The sequence below is a fragment of the Manacus candei genome, unplaced genomic scaffold, assembly GCF_025592945.1.
Source record: "Manacus candei isolate 608988 ecotype Guabito, Panama unplaced genomic scaffold, ASM2559294v1 h1tg000065l, whole genome shotgun sequence".
Taxonomy (NCBI): domain Eukaryota; kingdom Metazoa; phylum Chordata; class Aves; order Passeriformes; family Pipridae; genus Manacus; species Manacus candei.
In genome coordinates this window covers 5,505,338-5,522,179 of record NW_026138113.1, presented here as the reverse complement: position 1 = coordinate 5,522,179, position 16,842 = coordinate 5,505,338, and the positions used below count along the sequence as shown (strand labels likewise).

The window sequence follows — 16,842 nt, the reverse complement described above, 5'->3', positions numbered from 1 at the left end:
GGGGGCTGGACCAGGCTCTGCTCGGTGGTGCCCAGCAATGAGACAAGAAGCCACGGGCAAAAACTGATGCCCAGGAAGTTCCACCTGAGCACGAGGAAGAACTTTCCTGTGCAGTGACCGAGCATTGAACAGATTGTCCAGAGAGGATGTGGAGTCTCCCTCATTGGAGATATTCCAGAACCATCTGGACACAATGCTGTGCCATGTGCTCTAGGAATCCCCTATTAAAGCAGGGATTTTGGACCAGGTGACCACTGTGGTCCCTTCTAACCTCACACATCCTGTGATTCTGTAAAAAAAAAAAAATCCAGCTGTCCTGTAAAATGCCAATTTTTAGAAGCCTGCTAAACAAGGTGGTAAAAGTCCACGACTGATGAAGTCACCACTAGCAGGAGGACGGAGCTCTCGGTGCACACAGGCAGCGCTGGCTGCAAAACTGGACCGGGGCTGTGCCGCTGCCTCTGGGCACGGTATTTATTCACCGAGCGGCAGCGCATCGCAGGGCGGCCGCTGTCCCGCTGCCCCTGGCTGCTCGGTGCCGGAGCGCGTCCCCCGGCCGGCCCCAGCCCATTCCCGTTATCCCGGCCCCGCTCCCGCCGCTCCCGCGGGGCCGCGCTCGGACCCGGCGCGGGCACGGACGGGCCCGCAGGCCCCGCCCACGAGCGGCGGCTCGGGCCAATCGCGCGCGTCCCCGTGCGCCCGCCGGCCAGTGAGAGCCGTCCGTTGCTCTGAGCTCCGCCCCCGGCGCTTTTTCCTGCCGGGAGAGTGACAAGTGCTTCTCACGGCGCCATTGGCCCGCCCACTCGAGACGGACAGGCACGAGGACCAATCGCGACCCGTGGGGCGGCCGCCCCCGCCCCCGCCCGGCCCCTGCCATGACGGGCCCGGGGCGGCCCCGCCGCGTCACGGCCCGGTCCGAGCGCTGAGTGGCGGCCCCGGCCCCGCCGCCCGCCCCGCGGGGCCGGCCCGGGAGCGCCGGGCGGCGATTGGCGGCGGGGGGGGCCGGCCCGGATGTGCGGCCCGAGGGGCGGGCGGTAAATGGGGCTGTGCCGGGGGTAGCGGGAACGGCGGCAGCGGCGGCGGCGGCGGGGCCTGGGCCGCGCGGGGGAGCGGCGGAGCCTCGGCGGGTGAGTGAGCGGGGCCGCAGCGCCCGGCACGGCCCTCCAGGGCGGAACGGCGGCGGTGGGCGCGGGGGCACCGTCCCTGCGGGGCGGGGGGGCGCGGGCAGCCCCGCCGGGCTCGGGGGCGGCGGCACTGGCGGACGCGACACCGGTACCGGTGTCCGGGAGGGGCCGCGCCCCCCGCTGGGCCCGTTGGGAGCCGCGGCCCCGCCCGGACGACGGTGTTCCGCGGGGTCTGGCCTGGGGACACACCGCGGGGCCGGGCCCGGCGGCCTCCGACCCTCCGCCCGTCACAGGGCACGGCCGCGGCCTCGGCGGGGAACAGCGCTGGCACCGGCCGGGGGCAGGGCTGCTGCCGCCCTCCCGTGACCCGGCGGGCAGGTCCCTCCCTCTGCCACCCGCCGCCCCGTGAGACTCGGCCGGACATCCCCCTGTGTCCTTCAGGTCTGGTTCCGTTGGCGTAGGCTGCAGTTTCCTAGAGAAACGTGTTAAGGAATGCTGCACCTCGTAGCAGCAGGTGTTGGTGTGGAAGGTGTAACCCGCCCCCGGAGGACGAGTTGGCGAACAGGCTCTGCTGGTCAGTGTTCCTGTGCTCCGCCACCTGCGGCTCCCGCGCTGTCCGGCAGGTTGAGGTCTAGGCAAGAGGTCCTTGGGTCCGGGGAGGATCAGGAGTGGCTGTGCTGAGGAGAAATAAGTTCTAGTGTAAGCTGTCAGCTACAGTTGCTGGGCAGGCACGTAACACTATGTGTCCAACACTCATTGTTCTCTGGTGCTCTGCCGAAGTAGCTCAGTTTGTTCCTAGGTGTAGGAATGGCTCCCTTTGATTTGTTGATGTTTCCAGAAAATCTTCAGAAGAGTGCTCTGTTCCAGGCAGATAAAGTTTTTTGTCAAATTGCTTTAGTGTTGCATTTGATCTGATAACTCTGTTGGTGACAGGAGAAAAATATGACGTGTACTCTGACAGTAGGTAAGAGATCTTTAATGAGAATACTTAGTGTACAGGAGAAAAAGGTGCAAAAGCAAAGTAAATTCGAAGTTTTCATTAGTGACAACTTTGGGTTTTTGAAGTATTTTAGAGTGCTGTTGAAGTACCAGAGGAGTTTACACTTGCTCTGACTGCTCTTGTTTATTGTGCACCTGGAGAATGTGAACATGGGTTTGTGCCTGGCAGCAGGTGGCTTTTGGTCCTGATGTGAAAGGACCTCAGGAATATGGTGCTGTATAGAAGTTAAAAGGCCTTTCCAAGAAGCAGCATTTGAAGTAATGCTTCTTCACAGGTTTGTGTTCTGCCTTTTTTTAATTGCTGTTGGAACTAGAGTGAGAACACTAGAGGAGGAGATAGCCGTAAAAAGCCCGTGGGAGGAGGACAGCTCAGGAGGGTTGTTGTTACTTGCTATTCTTAAAATAGGAGAAATTAGTAGAATGTACTACAGAGTGGCACACTATCAAACCTCTTCTTGGATGAGGTGCTCTGAATGTTGACAGTGTGAAATGAGAGAGGGGGATGATTTTGAATGTTTTTCTTCCCTTCTCATAAATGAGGAGAGTGTATTGAGTTCTTTTGGGAAGCTGGTGGCTTCAGTAGTCACAACACCATAAGGTGCCATAATGGTGGGTGCCTTGTGATAGACACTGAGCCCTGTGTAAGGCTAAATGACTAAACTGCCTAGAAATTCCATTAATGATACAGGGACTTGGCTCTCCTCTGTGTGCTGCAGACATAGGCAGTCCAACTTAAATGTGCTGTTAATGGCTTATTATCTTTCATACTTGTTTTAGTCATTTTTTTGATTAATGATGGGTAGTAAATTGTGAAGATAGTAGAGAGCATAAGCAGTTGTGGATAAGTTTCCTTTAGGGCTTCTGTTCTCTACTTCCACTTAGCATAACTAGAAGGAGTGACTGGGATTAGAAATAAACTCTTAGAACACCTTAAAAGGCTTTGAAAGGCCATTCTCTGGGAAGCTGGTCCTCTGAGGTTATTAGTTCTCCATCATAAACAGTATTTTTATAGGTGAATGAGAGTGGAAACAGTTTAACAATAAGTTTAGGACTATACCATATATGACTTATTACTGGCAAGCGAACGGATAAAAGATGAATGTACATGAGAACCTCTGGAAGTTATTCTTTAGTTTAACTAGAGCTAAAATAACCTTTTGTTTGCCCTTAGTAGCCTGTTAGTAGGCATCTTGATAAGGTGGATCCGGTAACTGAACTCCATCTAGCACCAGTTGCCAAGCTTCTGGAACAGTTCCCTGTTTCACTGGGAATAGATTTGGCTGGTTTTTATGTACACATTATTCTTTGTCCTGCTCAACTCCTGTTCTTACATCTCTGGTTCCGGGATAATGCAATTTATAGTACCCGGTTGTAAAAAAACACCAGCCCAAAACAAACAGAGAACGAAAATAATCCCACTCCAACCCCATAATCACTCCAGATTCCAGCTAATTGTCTTCCAGCCTGTACCTCAGCTTCCAGCACTTTTCTCTCTTGTCAGAGCCCAGGCACTCAGGTGCTCTTTGTGCGTCAGTTCCTCCACCCTCTGGTTACGCCGGAGTTTCCTGAGGAAATGTCTCGTACCTTCCTAGTCCAGCGTCTTGTTGTCTTAGTCTGGCTGGGTTTGATGGCAAAGGCCTGTGGCATAGCCCTCTGGCATGACTCTGCTTTCCAGACAAGAGATGGGGAAAAGTGAAAACATCTTCTGCCTGCTATCACAGGGCGTGCCAGTGCAGTAGCCGTGCTTTGGCTTTCTGTTTTCAGTGGCTCAGAATGATGTGAGACTCTGGCTGCTGAAGCAGGAAAATACCCGGAGGAATCGTGTGTACTGGAATGTCTGAGATGATTTTTGGTTGGGGAAATTAATTCTTTTTCAACACTTTTCTGAAAGGTGTTGCATTTTTTGAATGCTTGGCTGCTACACAGCCTAGAAGGCTACCTATGATTAGATATTAATGTTTCTTTTAAATATTTGCCATTCCTAGATTTTCTTTTGATAAATCGTCTGCATATTTTTTTTTCTAAATTTTAACAGGATTGGCATTTATTTTACTTTTAGGAAGACTTTGGTCATAACATTAACATTTTTCTTTATAAACGGATCAAACCAATGGTGAACAGGTGCTTACTATAGGAAAATGTAGTGTTGACCACAGTAGAAGCCTGTGGCATTGGCTCTGTCTCTCTTACATGCCATTAGTTGCCTTGGTCAATGTTGTACAACTCCATATTAAAGAAATTGAGTAAAGTGAATTGCATCAAAATCTTTGTTAATGGAATCAAAAATGGGAAGGTGGGATGAGGAGGGAAAGTAGGAGAACTGGAGGGGGAAAAATAGTTGGAGGGAATAGTCTGTGCTAGACAAGAGATGCTGTAGATGAAAGTTCTTGCACAAGCAACAGCAAGACTTTAAAAAAAAAAAAAGGAAAGCAAGAAAAACAAGGACATAGACAGCAGATGACACACTGAAACTCCCAAATATTGCTGAAGTCCTTGTTATTGAACTGCTGATCTAAGGAACGCTAAGCCTTAGTGCTTGTAATGAAACCATTGAATAAGCTACAGAAAAACTTCTGTGTTCTGTGGCTTTGTCTATTCCTGGTGATGTTCCAATGCAGACGAAAACAAAATGACACATACACGATGGAACTCAATGGGAGGATCATCCCTGTCACTGGGAATGTCAGGAAACTTCTCAAACTGGGGCACTTCAGAAATGTGCAAAGTCAACAGTGTATGTGAGGGGCAGCACTTGATGGCTTTCTCTTGCCCCGGGGTTGTAGTGCTGTCTGGGGCTGGACTGATGTGGTGAGGTGATAATTTTTTAACATTTGCACCTGTAGAGGATCTTTCCTGACTCTGCTGAGCCAACAGATGGTTTTTTTTTTTTTTAATTGTTGGCAAGACAAATGTGGAATGTAGAATGTGTTTGTAGCAGAAAGAGGGCAGGGATTCACACACAAAAATAGACATGTTACTGTTCTGGAGTCTAACATGAGAGAGCTTAGGCACTTTTGGCTATTGTTGGTCTTAACTACATGACGTTTTTTTCTGAAGTTACAGAAATATAATGCTGGCTGCAGAATGAGATCTGGATCCTATTTATATGTCGAGTCCTGTTTATCTGTTAAAATGCATATTCATTCTGTGTACTTTTAGGGTGTAAATCAGAAAGGCCTGAGGATACTCTGAAGACACTGAAAAGTTTCAACCCTTTATTTGAAATACACGTTATGAACACTTTCTGGAGCATGTCTACAGGTTCTGTGCGCAAGGTATGTAATGAGTGGATGCCATGAAGTGTTGTCATGCTGTGAGGGGTGGCAGCAGTTCTGGAAAGAACCATCAGGTGATCTGCAAATAGTGTGTGTGTTTATCCTGAGGGTTGTGATCACTAACTGGTATAAATTAGCTTTGAGCTACATTAACTGGAATGTGCCTGTGGAAAGAGTCTACTCCAGAATTTGTTGACTTTTCTTATCTTTGAGTAGGAAACATGAAACAAACTCGTTCAAGTGGCTGAATCACTTTTTTTCTTAGGGCATTTGTTTACTGTCTTATGTAGAGCTTAGCCAGGTATTTCATGTGCAGTGAGCCTTGACAAAATTGTGCCTCCATAGTGCTATTGCTGCTTTAGGTTGTAGCAGTAATAAAAGCAGGATAGTTCTAGGGCTGATCACTTCTCAGGTGTTCAGCCCTAGGGCAAATTATATAAATTTATTGATAATGCTTGTGACATAGGTATTGTTACTAGTACAAGTCTCAGGTGCTTCAAAACGCTGTAGCTTAAATAATTCCTTTAGTCACCACACAGAGCCTAAGCACAAGTCTGTAGCCTGCAGGTTTGTCTTGCAGTCTACAGAATGATTTTGGGGTCTGTACGTGGTGCAGTGTTTGTGGGCAGTGGTTTGTTTTTTTTCTTTTAAGGAAAGACAGTAAAGACATGAAAAGGTTCCCTACAGTGAAACTATTTAAACTTGATATCACTGCCAAGTGGTGATTCTCACACAGGGAAGTGGGCCATAGGATCAGTTCCAAGTGGAATGTTGATGTCTTAAGCACAAGCAGAAAGTGAAATATGTGAAACTTTCTTTTTTCATCTCAGTTTCACTACACTACTTTTAAAGAGTCTTTGAAGTCTGCAATGTTGGGATGCCTGTCAGTAGAAATGATTTATCTTGATGCACTGGGTGCTAGAAATAGATTGACTTCTAAGCTGATGTTATATACTGTCTGGTTTCAGGTTCTAAATAAATGTAAGCCTCCTTAAGCATTTGTCCTAATCTGCAGATTTCCTATCCATCATTGAATACTTTTGTGCTTGTAGGTTGGCTTTAATTGAATAAAAATCTATTTAAAATCAAAATGCAAAGAGACATCTACCCACCCCCGGCTCCAAGCAATAGAACACCAAAACCCTAGATACATTTCAGTGGACTAACTTGTAATTAGCAAAGTCGGGTTTAAACCTGTGTTAATGTATGTTAAATGTTTATGAAATACAGCCTGTGATATTGTGGTTCTCCTTTAATTTAACAGAGACCGGATGCTGAAGAGAAAACTTTGAGTGGAGAGCTGCGAACCAGTCCTCTGCGAGCCTCTACAAAGAAACAGTTGCCTTCTATTCCAAAGAATGCTGTGCCAATAACCAAGCCTGCTTCACCTGCTGCATCATCCCAGTCCACAAATGGAACACATGCTTCTTATGGGCCTTTTTATCTGGAGTATTCTCTTCTTGCAGAATTGTAGGTTTTCACTTCTTTTTTTGTCTTATTTTAGGTCACTGGGCTTGTGCTTCAGCGGGGGAAAAAACCCTGCAGGGGAAACCTGCAGGGACCTAGTTCTTCCATGCTGTCTCTGCCATAGTCCTTGAAGGAGGTGTTAAAACTTCAGTAGTGGAAAGTTCTTTTTCTGGAGCAGCAGTCTCAATCTCTTGAGACAGAAAGGGAGAAGAAAATAAGATTTTAAGGGGTGGTTTTAGATGTCATTCCCTGAATGATTGCATTTCTCAATCCTGAAGTAGACACTTTGTGAGTTTTTGTGTCCTGACCAGTTATCCTAACAGCTTTTTGATCAGGAATACCAAATATTTGAAACAAGTATTGAAATAGGAGCAAGCAGATAGCGAGTGGGGAGATGGTTATGAATGTATGGTACTGTCTAATGGAGTCAGGATGTGGGAGCTTCCTTCAGTTGTTACATGGAACACTTGAATGCTGCCTGATACAGCTGATCAAGTGGAGGATAGGAAGAATATATTCCTGTCTTTTAGTGATATTTAAGTGAAACTTGTGAGGGAGGAGATGGGGTGATTAAATAGCTTTATTGGAGCAGTTGCATTGACCCAGTCTAGTGATTCGTAGACTTCTGTGGGAGCATAAAAATCTCAGTTTGTCCTCAAAACTTTCCAGTTATATAACTGGTTAGTGCTACAAAGCTGAAGGGACTTCCTCTGTACTAGACATACTGCATTCTCAAGTATGTACTGCCTTTTGGAATGAAATCCCTGGAGTCCTTTATGCAACACTAAGTCTCAGTTCTTGCATTTAACCGTTACGTTGAAAGTGAGAACTCTCAAGACATTTATCTCTTTTTCAAGGTACTGACCCTGACTTCTTAATTCAAGAAAGATGTTTTTTTTGGTACCATAATGTAAACTCCTGTAGTTTAACAAATTCATTATTAGGGAAATAATAACCGATATTGTGGAAATTGTAAGCAGAGAACTGTTAATACTTCACTTTAAGATTGTTGTTTATTTGTGAAAGCATGCAGAATCCAATTTAATGGAGCCATATGCCAAGTAACTGGGAAACCCATTAAATTAAAAATTTGGGGTTTTTGTTTTGTCCATTGTCAGTATAATTTCAGTTTGACCTTCAGCATAGTGTCATGTAAAACTGAATAACTAACTTGTTTAAAATTGAGGTTAAATTTGGTCACACTTCAGCAATAACTGCAATTGACTGCAAATCTATGTTCAAGATTATTTAATTGAATTTCTTTTCTTCCTTACTTTGGAACTGGGGACTCAGTATAAAGTTGTAAAATTTCGTACTGTCATGCATTAAATGCATGTACTGGGTGAAGAATTTATTTCTATTTTTCTATTTTATCAAGAGAGATGGTGTTTTCTGTTAGTAACTCAGTGGAGGGGTGGGAAAAGGAAGGGGGAAAGAATGTGTTTTCACTAGTTTTCTGCCACCTCCTTCAGTGAGCAGCCTGCCCTTGGGAATTGAGAGTAGGTCTGTGGAAGAAGCCCCTGTTAAGCTGTGGGTGGTTCTGGGTTTGCTGCTGTCAGTGTAGTTGTGGAGCTCCTCTGAGTGCTGGCTCTAATTGCAGTACCTTGGTGGTGAAGCAGAAGTTGCCAGGCGTGTACGTGCAGCCGTCGTACCGATCAGCGTTAAGTAAGTTTAAACTTAACTTTTAACTTTTTTTTTTATGTTTATGTATCTATAAATTCTTTCACTCAAGCAAACTTTCTCACTTGCAGTGTGGTTTGGTGTAATATTCATAAGACATGGGCTCTACCAGGATGGTGTGTTTAAATTCACTGTCTATATTCCTGATAATTACCCAGATGGAGACTGCCCGGTAAGTGGTTGTGTGTATTGAGTTTTTCTTTTTTCTGCTGGTTTAAGTGTGGCTCTTTGTTAAAGCTGATATACCAATTAGCTTCTCTTTTCCTTGAACTAATTTTGTTCAGTTGGCTGGGCTCACTTGCAATGTCTTGTCCATATTTGCTAACATCTGTGGAGGAATCGTGTTACTCTGATTACTAAGACTGGTGTAGAGTGAACTTCCTGAGTTCAGCTGCCGTAGAGTGTTAAGTAATCAACCAGTTCTTTACTTCAACTCTTGATTTGCTACTTCCTCAGCAGAAAGTTCACACTGAAACACTTAGAGGTATCCAAATTCTGAGGAGCAATATAATGGAACATAAAATCCAGACACCTGCTCTGTGCTTGCTGTAGGAGTTCTTGCTTGTCTCTTCTAAGTTACATTGAAACAAAGAACTAAAAGAACTTCAGGAGAACGTAGTGAAACAAAGGGAGGACATAGGTAGTATGATGTTACCTTCCATCTCTGCTTTCTCTTTTTCTCTTTAATGAAAAGTTTTTAAGTTTTTCGACCAATTAAAAAATAAAAAAGTTATTTTGTGGTAGTGTGACTTTCCAGAGCGGAGCAGCTGACCCTCTTGGCCAAATTTCTTTAAGAGGAAGATTTGGAGGAGGTGTACATAACTGCTGTAGCTGAGAACAAATTGCTGTCTCAGGAAGCTGTCTGTCTGCTCAGTATCAAGTTTTGTGTAAAGCTATCATCTTTAAAAGGACAGAATTAGTAAGAAAGAGTTTCTTTTAAAGGTTTGACTTTAGCATCTCTCAGCCAGCTGTCATTCTTTTGCTAGAAGAGGGCTTTAGAACCTTCCTCTTGAACCTAAGTTTCCTCTTGGAAGGATGTATTAACGCTGGAGGAAATTAGCTGTACAGGGCTGAAGACACTGTGGTGTCACTGCACAGTTTAATTAAAAATGTACAGGATAAAAAACATTTACTGTAGCTCAAGTATGTAAAAAGCTCTCAGTCACAAATAGTTAAACCAGAAAAACTCCTTTAATCTGATCTTATCTGATATTATTACCTGTGTTGGCACTGGTGCCTGTGCAGTTAACTAGATTAGTTTCCTGATTTGGTGATGGCATGTGAGAGAGGACAAGACCCTACATGTAGCACAGGTGTGTTGGGTTACAGTTTCACAGCTGGTACAAATCACTGGCATTGCTTTCTTTTTATACAGTAACAATGAATTAGTATTTGAAAGCTCTGACTGACCTTCACCCAGGGCTGTTGGCATTAGGATTGACGGTGTCATAAGGAATTGCTTTTTTCTAATGCAGCGCTTGGTGTTTGATCTGCCCATCTTCCACCCGCTAGTGGACCCTTTATCTGGTGAACTGGATGTAAAAAGAGCATTTGCAAAATGGAGGTTAGTGGTAACATATTGATGTGTAAACCTGGGGAGTTTGTTCCTTTCTTCATTGTGTTTTTGTTCTTTTTAGGCGAAATCATAATCACATATGGCAAGTGTTAATGTATGCTCGCAGAGTCTTCTACAAGATTGATACAACTAGTCCTCTGAACCCTGAGGCTGCAGTGCTGTAAGTATCTTCCATGTGTACAGACCTGGTCTCAGGAGGTTTTTGCACTGACTTGCAGAAACAAGGTTTGTAACACTGTCTCTCTGCTCATAGTCTCTGCCTCCAGACTTGATTGCATTAAGAACTCAAGCTGGGGCTTTGTCAAGTCAGCGTGTGCTTCTGGGGCAAAGTCTAATGTTACTTACTTCTGTCTTTCAGGTATGAAAAGGATATTCAGTTGTTCAAAAGTAAAGTGGTGGACAGTGTCAAACTGTGCAGTAGTCATTTATTTGATCAGCCCAAAATAGAGGACCCCTATGCAATCATGTGAGTACTGTCAACAAATTCACCCTAATGTTTCACCCTAATGTCCTAGTGCTTCGAGAGCAAGTTTTGGTGTGGTTGCTGATGGCAGCCTTTCTCTGCCAAGCTGACTGACCTGGTTTTTCTTACACTCATAGTAATGCTTTGAATATTCCAACCCTAATTTCCCTCTGTTTAACACTGAGTGAAGTCCCAGTGGACAACAAGCTGTCCATGAGCCATCACTGTGCCCCTGTGGCCAAGAAGGCCAATGGGATCCTGGGAACATTAGGAAGAGCATTGCTAGCAGGTCAAGGGAGGTGCTCCTGCCCCTCTACTCAGCCCTAGTGAGGCACGTCTGGAGTGCTGTGTCCAGCTCTGGGCTCCTCAGGACAGGAGAGACATGGAGCTCCTGGAGCAGGTCCAGAGGAGGCAACAAAGATGATTAAGGGACTGGAACATCTCTCCTATAAAGGCCTAGGGAGCTGGAACTGTTCAGCCTTCAGAAGAGATGTCTGAGAGAGGACCTAAAGAATGCCTAGAAATATCTGGGAGTATCAAAAGTAGGAGACCAGGCTCTTTTCAGTGGTACCCAGTGATGGAACAAGGAGTGACAGGCACAAACTGAAGCACAGGAACTCCCATCTGAATATAAGGAAAAACCTCTTTACTGTGAGGGTGGCAGAGCTCTGGAACAGGCTGCCCAGAGAGGCTGTGGAGTCTTTGCCTCTGGAGATATTCAAAACTTCCCTGGACACAATCCTGTGCAACCTGTTCTAGGTGAGGGAGGTTGGACTTGATGATCTCCACAGGTCTGTTCCAACCCCAGTCATTCTGTGATTCTGATTCTGTGAATCTTAAATGTAATCAGACACTTGTGTTTACTGTTCTTTCACTAAGCAACTAAGATTTAATAAAAAACTCAGAACAAACAAAAAGCTCCAAAACACCTACCTCCCTCAAGCAGAAATGCCTATGAAATAGGTACTGCTTTTTGGCTTTCCTGAACTCAGTTTATCTGACTGTAGATTTGGTCTGTCTTTGAAAAGCTTGGGGGATGGAACAGACAACTTCGTGGTGAATATGAGTAATGTTTTGATTAGCACATGCTGAATTGCCAGTTCTCATTAGATGCAGAAATGTAAACCTAAACATATATTGTTGAATAGATCCATGACAATGTTAATTTAATTCTTAACTGTATGTTTTAACACTGAAAACTCATGGTTTACTTGAAATTCAACAAACTGAACTAGGGAAAATCACTGCTTTCTGCTCTGTCTATGCTGTGGTTTGCAAATATGCCAAGTAAGAGTTAACTGTATTTTCTCTATAGTTTTTCTCCGTGGAATCCAGCTATACATGATGAAGCTAGAGAGAAGATGTTGACTCAGAAGGTATGTGCAAAGTCCAGATTCTCACTCTAGGAGGGGTTTACTGCCTGATGTGGGAAGAAAGGTTCTCTGTCTCTCTGTGTACTAGACAGACCTTATTCCACCCCTCTTTTGGCTCAGCAGGCATGCTGGAACCGATTTTTGTCTCCTAATGAAGCAGTTATGTCAGTGTTCTAACTTCAGTGGGTTAAGCAATTAATCACTTAGCCAGATAGAAAGCTTTGTTAGTACAACTATTGGCACACTTGGCAGATATTTTTTTTTTTTATGGATGGAAGGGGGGAAGAAGGGGAAAGAAGAGGTTTGCTGCCTGCCTGTTAGCTTGTCCTGCACTTGTCATATTTGTTAGCACTTCTGCATAACCTGACAGTCTCTAGCTTCTTGGCTTTCTTCTGTTGAGAGATCTTTCCTTACTGAATCAAAGCCTCAGCAATTTCTTCTCATTGCAAAGTTTCTGAAACCACACAGGCACAGTCCCTCACTCCCATCTCTAACGCTGCTGGTTTCTGATAAGACATCAGCTCACCGAGGGTTCTGAGTCCCTTCCATCACAAAGTGCTCTTACTGACAGAGGAAGAATGTATTGACTCATAGAGCTTTCACCTGAGAAACACCTTTGGTTTTGAGATGAGGGCTCTTTGTGGGGTTTTTTGTTCTGTTTTTGTAATCACTTCTTTGATTCTGTGATAAGAGCTGGCCCACAGCAATTCTGAGTCTGCACTGAATGGCCTGACAAGTCAATCCACTGGTAGGGATTCTGAAATGGTGGCTGCTGTCTCAGCTGGACTGGCGAGGAAATGCCCTCTGAATGCCTTAGTTACTGACTTTGGCTGAAGCCATGGTGCGGTTTGCTGGTTGTTTTGCAATTAAAAATTAATTTTAGGGTTTTTTTGTCAATCCAGACTTCAGTCTTCATCATTGCAACCTTTAACTCACCTTATGTGTCTTCTGGCATGGGTGAGATTTTTAAATTTATCTTAATATAATAAACTCCCTGTAAGCTCAGTATGGCAATGCTCCCAACTGCCAGAATCACATCAGAACACTAGAACACACAGGAAAATATTTTGATCAGATTATGACTTCTTGATGTTCTTATGAAACTTAAGAAATACTTTTGACACTTCTTTTTTTCTCCTTCATTCTCTACTCTTTCTTTCTTATCCTTTAAATCAAAGACCTGAAGAGAAAGAATGGGTCAAGGCCCTTGAAATGGAAGGGGTAGGATGATCTCTCAGAGGCTGATTGCAAACAATGACTTTTCTTTTGTCCTTTTTCCTTGGAGGGTGCATGTTAACTTCTTTTTAGGTGAAAACTGACACCTTTAATAACTATTGCATGCATGGTACTTAGTCACTGGAGTTGTTTGTTGATAGCAGGAATGGTCCAACTTCTGTGCCTTAGGGATTTGTTCCAAAATGTTAGTGTAGCTGAGAACATTCCCTGTAAAAAGTTCCTGAATTCTCCTACAGCCTTTTTTGATTACCCTGTAATTCCTGTGCCTTGGGAAACAGCTGAGCCACTCTAGAGCTGTGTCCCAGGAAGGGCTGTGATGTCCCAGTTCCCTGCTGAGCACGTGGCTTTTGCTGGGTGTGGTTCCTGTGGGAAAGGCAGGTGCCACTGCCAGGCTCAGGCTTAACTGATCCATCCCTCTTGTCTGCTGTTGTCCAACGTGTTGTGGCAGTTCTGTCACACAGTGTCACCTTTTTGCACAAAGCATGGGGAGGGGCAGAAGTGCAGGTTATGTTTTCTTGCTGACTTAATTTACTTTGTCAAGCAAAAGGCTTTCCAAGGTATGACAAAGTCTGCACATGTAATTATCACTTTTTAGAGCTCAGTGCATCATTCCAGGTTTGATGTAGTTGCCATACAGTTCCTGGTATTTTAAAAAACCCTGCAAGCTGTTTCTTGAACCAGCTAGAGTAGATATCTAACCTACTGATCTCTTAAACTACTTTAAATCTACAGATGCTCCAAGTTGCATCTTTCTCCCTCAATTTGAAGCTTTTTTTTTTTAAGTTGCAATAATCAGTAAAATGTTTGTTTGTTGCACAACAACAAACATTTGATGGGTAATAGTTACTGTTCAAGCATTTAACCATGATAAATGCTCAGGGAAGAGAAGGACCATTCTTGGAAAGCATAAACTCCCAGGTTTAGCAAAGGCTCCAGTTGCTGCTTTACCACATTAATTTGTGTTCCCAACTGCTGGTGGGGTGGAGGTTCCTTCCACAGCACACCCAGCACCACCAGGTATGTACAGGTACAGTGTCAGGTTAGGGACAGGAATGGTTGAGTTTGGATTGACTCTTCTTTCTGTAGAACCCAGAAATCTGGAGAAGAGCAGGGCAGTGGTGCTGGGCTGGGACCTCCAAGCAACTTGGTTGTCTCTTAGACTTTAGGGTAGGGTAGGGCAGCAGTACAGGAGCCAAGTCATTAAAACCCCTGTATTGTCAGGGTGGTTCTGCAGGTGCCACACACATCCCTAGAAATTAAACCAATAGCCATCTTACTGGCCTCCTTTGAGGAGAGGAAATGGTGCAAGCCTCTCTTATGCCTGTATTTGCCAAAGGTAAAATGGATGGAGAGGAACTTGAGAGGGTTTTGGTGTCTAACAATTGTAACTTTAACTTTGTTCTCCCCAGAAGAAGACAGAAGATCAGCACTGCAAAAGCATGCACGTTTCTGGCCTGTCCTGGGTAAAGCCTGGCTCAGTGCAGCCCTTCAGCAAAGAAGAGAAGACGATGCCCACTTAACTTTCCTGGACTCTGGTGCACAAAACACTTTCTGTGGGTGGAGGGAATGTAACGGAGGGAGAAACAGCAAAGCAGCAGTTTCCTTCTTGACTATGGATTAGTAAAAACCGAATGGTAGCAGTGACTCCAGTAAACCTGTTCAGTGGATTACTGACTCTTAATGTTTTACATATGCATTAGGTTTTAAAGGCTTGCCTGGAGTTTGGAAGTCTCTCTTGAACACTGCAGTACTTCTACCTGGAGACTGTCTAGGGTGGGTAATTCCTCAGGGCTCTGAAATGCCTGGAGGCTTTGGGTTGGTTTTTAAGCTTTTATTTTTTCCCTCCAGGAATAGCAATTTTTTAAAAGAATCTTAAATTACTGGCAGAAATATTAGTATTGGAAATATGATGCCAGAGTTAAGCTGTGTTCATGTAAACTAATATAGCAGAGTTAAACACTATATTTAATGGTTTTAAATACTTTTGGTTTCTATTGTAAATATGTTAGGATTTGAAATTGTAAATAGACGGTTCATTGACTCCATTTAGCACTTTCCAGAAGTAAAGCTGGGGATGACATGATGTATTATTGACTTGTAAATGATTCTTGTCACTAAAGCACACATTAGTCTGACCGGGGCAGAGCAGAATGTCAGGCTTGTTAGACTTCTAGTACATAAACACTAAAATCAAAGCTTTTAATGGTGGTCTCTTGAGCTAATAAAATCTTAGAGGGTTTTAGATTCCCTGGGTGTCCAGGAGATTTCTTAGGATAGCTTGACTAATGTGTGTTAATAGTGACATCTTAAAATAAAAAGGAACTGTGCTGTAGCTTTGTCCCTATTGGTGTGTATTGTTGACATTTAGCAAAGACTGGAACCAGAGTGGAAGCACTTGGATACAGCTGTACTTGTTTGGGATGTTAATGGCTACCAGGAGCAGTTCTGTACTGAACAGACTCGTGTTCCACATACAGGAAAACCTCTCTAAAGCCTGTGTGAACTCAGAAGCTTTTGCTTTTCACATGAGTCTTCCTAATGCCACAGCCTGGTGTGTTGCTGCCTTCTTGCCTAACAGGATTGTCCTCTCAAAACCGGCAGTGTTAACCCCTTACAGCTGGGCTGCTTTTCCTTTGCTCCCCTTACCTGCACTGATGGCATTAGAGCCAACCCAACTGGAACAATCTGGAGTGAGTCATGGGAGTATGATGTGGTGTGTCAGGACAGTGGGCACTGGTGTGGTGTGGGTTTTGTGGGTCTTTTTGTGTTTTGTTTTTACTGACAAGCTAAATTCACTTGCCATATAACAACCTTTCCCTTTGAGAACAACTTCTTGGCTCCTAAGGAAGTATATGAAGACTTCCCAAGCAGTGTGCTGTCATACACCACAGGAAAGGAAAACCTGGCCCTGTGGCACTTGCCTTGGTCAGTGTTCTCTTCTGTGTGACACTGATGCTCCATTAGTCTCAGTATTTTGGACACCTGGCAGGTTACCAGGAATTCCAAGTGTTTTGGAATTGTCACGTGGGTGGTCTGAGTTTGCAATAGAGGCCAGAAATGGAGGAACTGATCTGAAAGCTGGGTTGGTGTTGCCTGGTAAGTGGTGCTGTGTGTCTTTCAGGGAAGGGATGTGGGAAAAGTTTTAGGGGGTGTTTGTACTGGCCTGGAGTGTAGCCACTACAATACTGTGAATGTGAGTTCTGTTGCTGCTGTTGTTTCTTTCAAACTTTTCTGGGGAAGGCTGAAACTGAAATTCAAATGCTTCAGATTCACCATGGGCAAAGTTTTAGTTAAAGGACTGTTGATGTGAAGCAGGCAATGGGCCCAACCTTGTTCTGAGCACGGCTGGGCAGGAGGCAGGACTGGAGCTAAACTGGAGTGTGATGGTTCCTCTTTATGTGGTTTCATGATTATTCAGGAGCTTCTGTAATAAATCACAGACTTGCACATTTCCTAAGCCACTTAAGTGAAGGGCTGGAGTACAAGTTCAATCTCTTCTAATCTTGAGCTGCTCTTTGATCTCAGCTGCAGTGCAGGACAAGTTGCTGCTGCTGTGCAGAGCTGAGCCCCCATAGCCCCACTGCTGCTGAGAGCCAGGGCTCTGCTCTGACCCCTGAGGCTTGGCAAACACCACAGCTGGCAAAAACAA

At 44.6% G+C, this 16,842-nt stretch overlaps 1 protein-coding gene across 2 annotated transcripts; it reads left to right on the top strand.

Annotated features, from left to right (window-relative positions):
* Positions 1 to 1,014: 1,014 nt before the first annotated feature.
* AKTIP (AKT interacting protein) lies at positions 1,015 to 15,525 on the top strand. 2 transcript variants are annotated; one of them, XM_051805897.1, is made up of 10 exons: positions 1,015 to 1,127; positions 5,283 to 5,398; positions 6,663 to 6,868; positions 8,466 to 8,530; positions 8,617 to 8,717; positions 10,021 to 10,109; positions 10,183 to 10,281; positions 10,480 to 10,587; positions 11,900 to 11,960; positions 14,603 to 15,525. In XM_051805897.1, the coding sequence occupies exons 2-10, from the start codon at positions 5,357 to 5,359 to the stop codon at positions 14,711 to 14,713; spliced, it is 882 nt and encodes a 293-aa protein (XP_051661857.1). In that variant the 5' UTR covers positions 1,015 to 1,127; positions 5,283 to 5,356; the 3' UTR covers positions 14,714 to 15,525. The 2 variants fall into 2 exon arrangements, with proteins under 2 accessions (XP_051661857.1, XP_051661856.1); XM_051805896.1 differs by lacking the exon at positions 1,015 to 1,127 and having other exon boundaries at positions 14,606 to 15,525.
* Positions 15,526 to 16,842: the final 1,317 nt, after the last annotated feature.

Excerpts from the sequence above, each read along its gene's own strand:
- AKTIP (XM_051805897.1), top strand. The coding sequence starts at position 5,357 with ATGAACACTTTCTGGAGCATGTCTACAGGTTCTGTGCGCAAG. Across the intron at positions 6,869-8,465 it reads TATTCTCTTCTTGCAGAATT|TACCTTGGTGGTGAAGCAGA; the intron begins GTAGGTTTTCAC and ends CTCTAATTGCAG. Across the intron at positions 8,531-8,616 it reads GTCGTACCGATCAGCGTTAA|TGTGGTTTGGTGTAATATTC; the intron begins GTAAGTTTAAAC and ends TCTCACTTGCAG.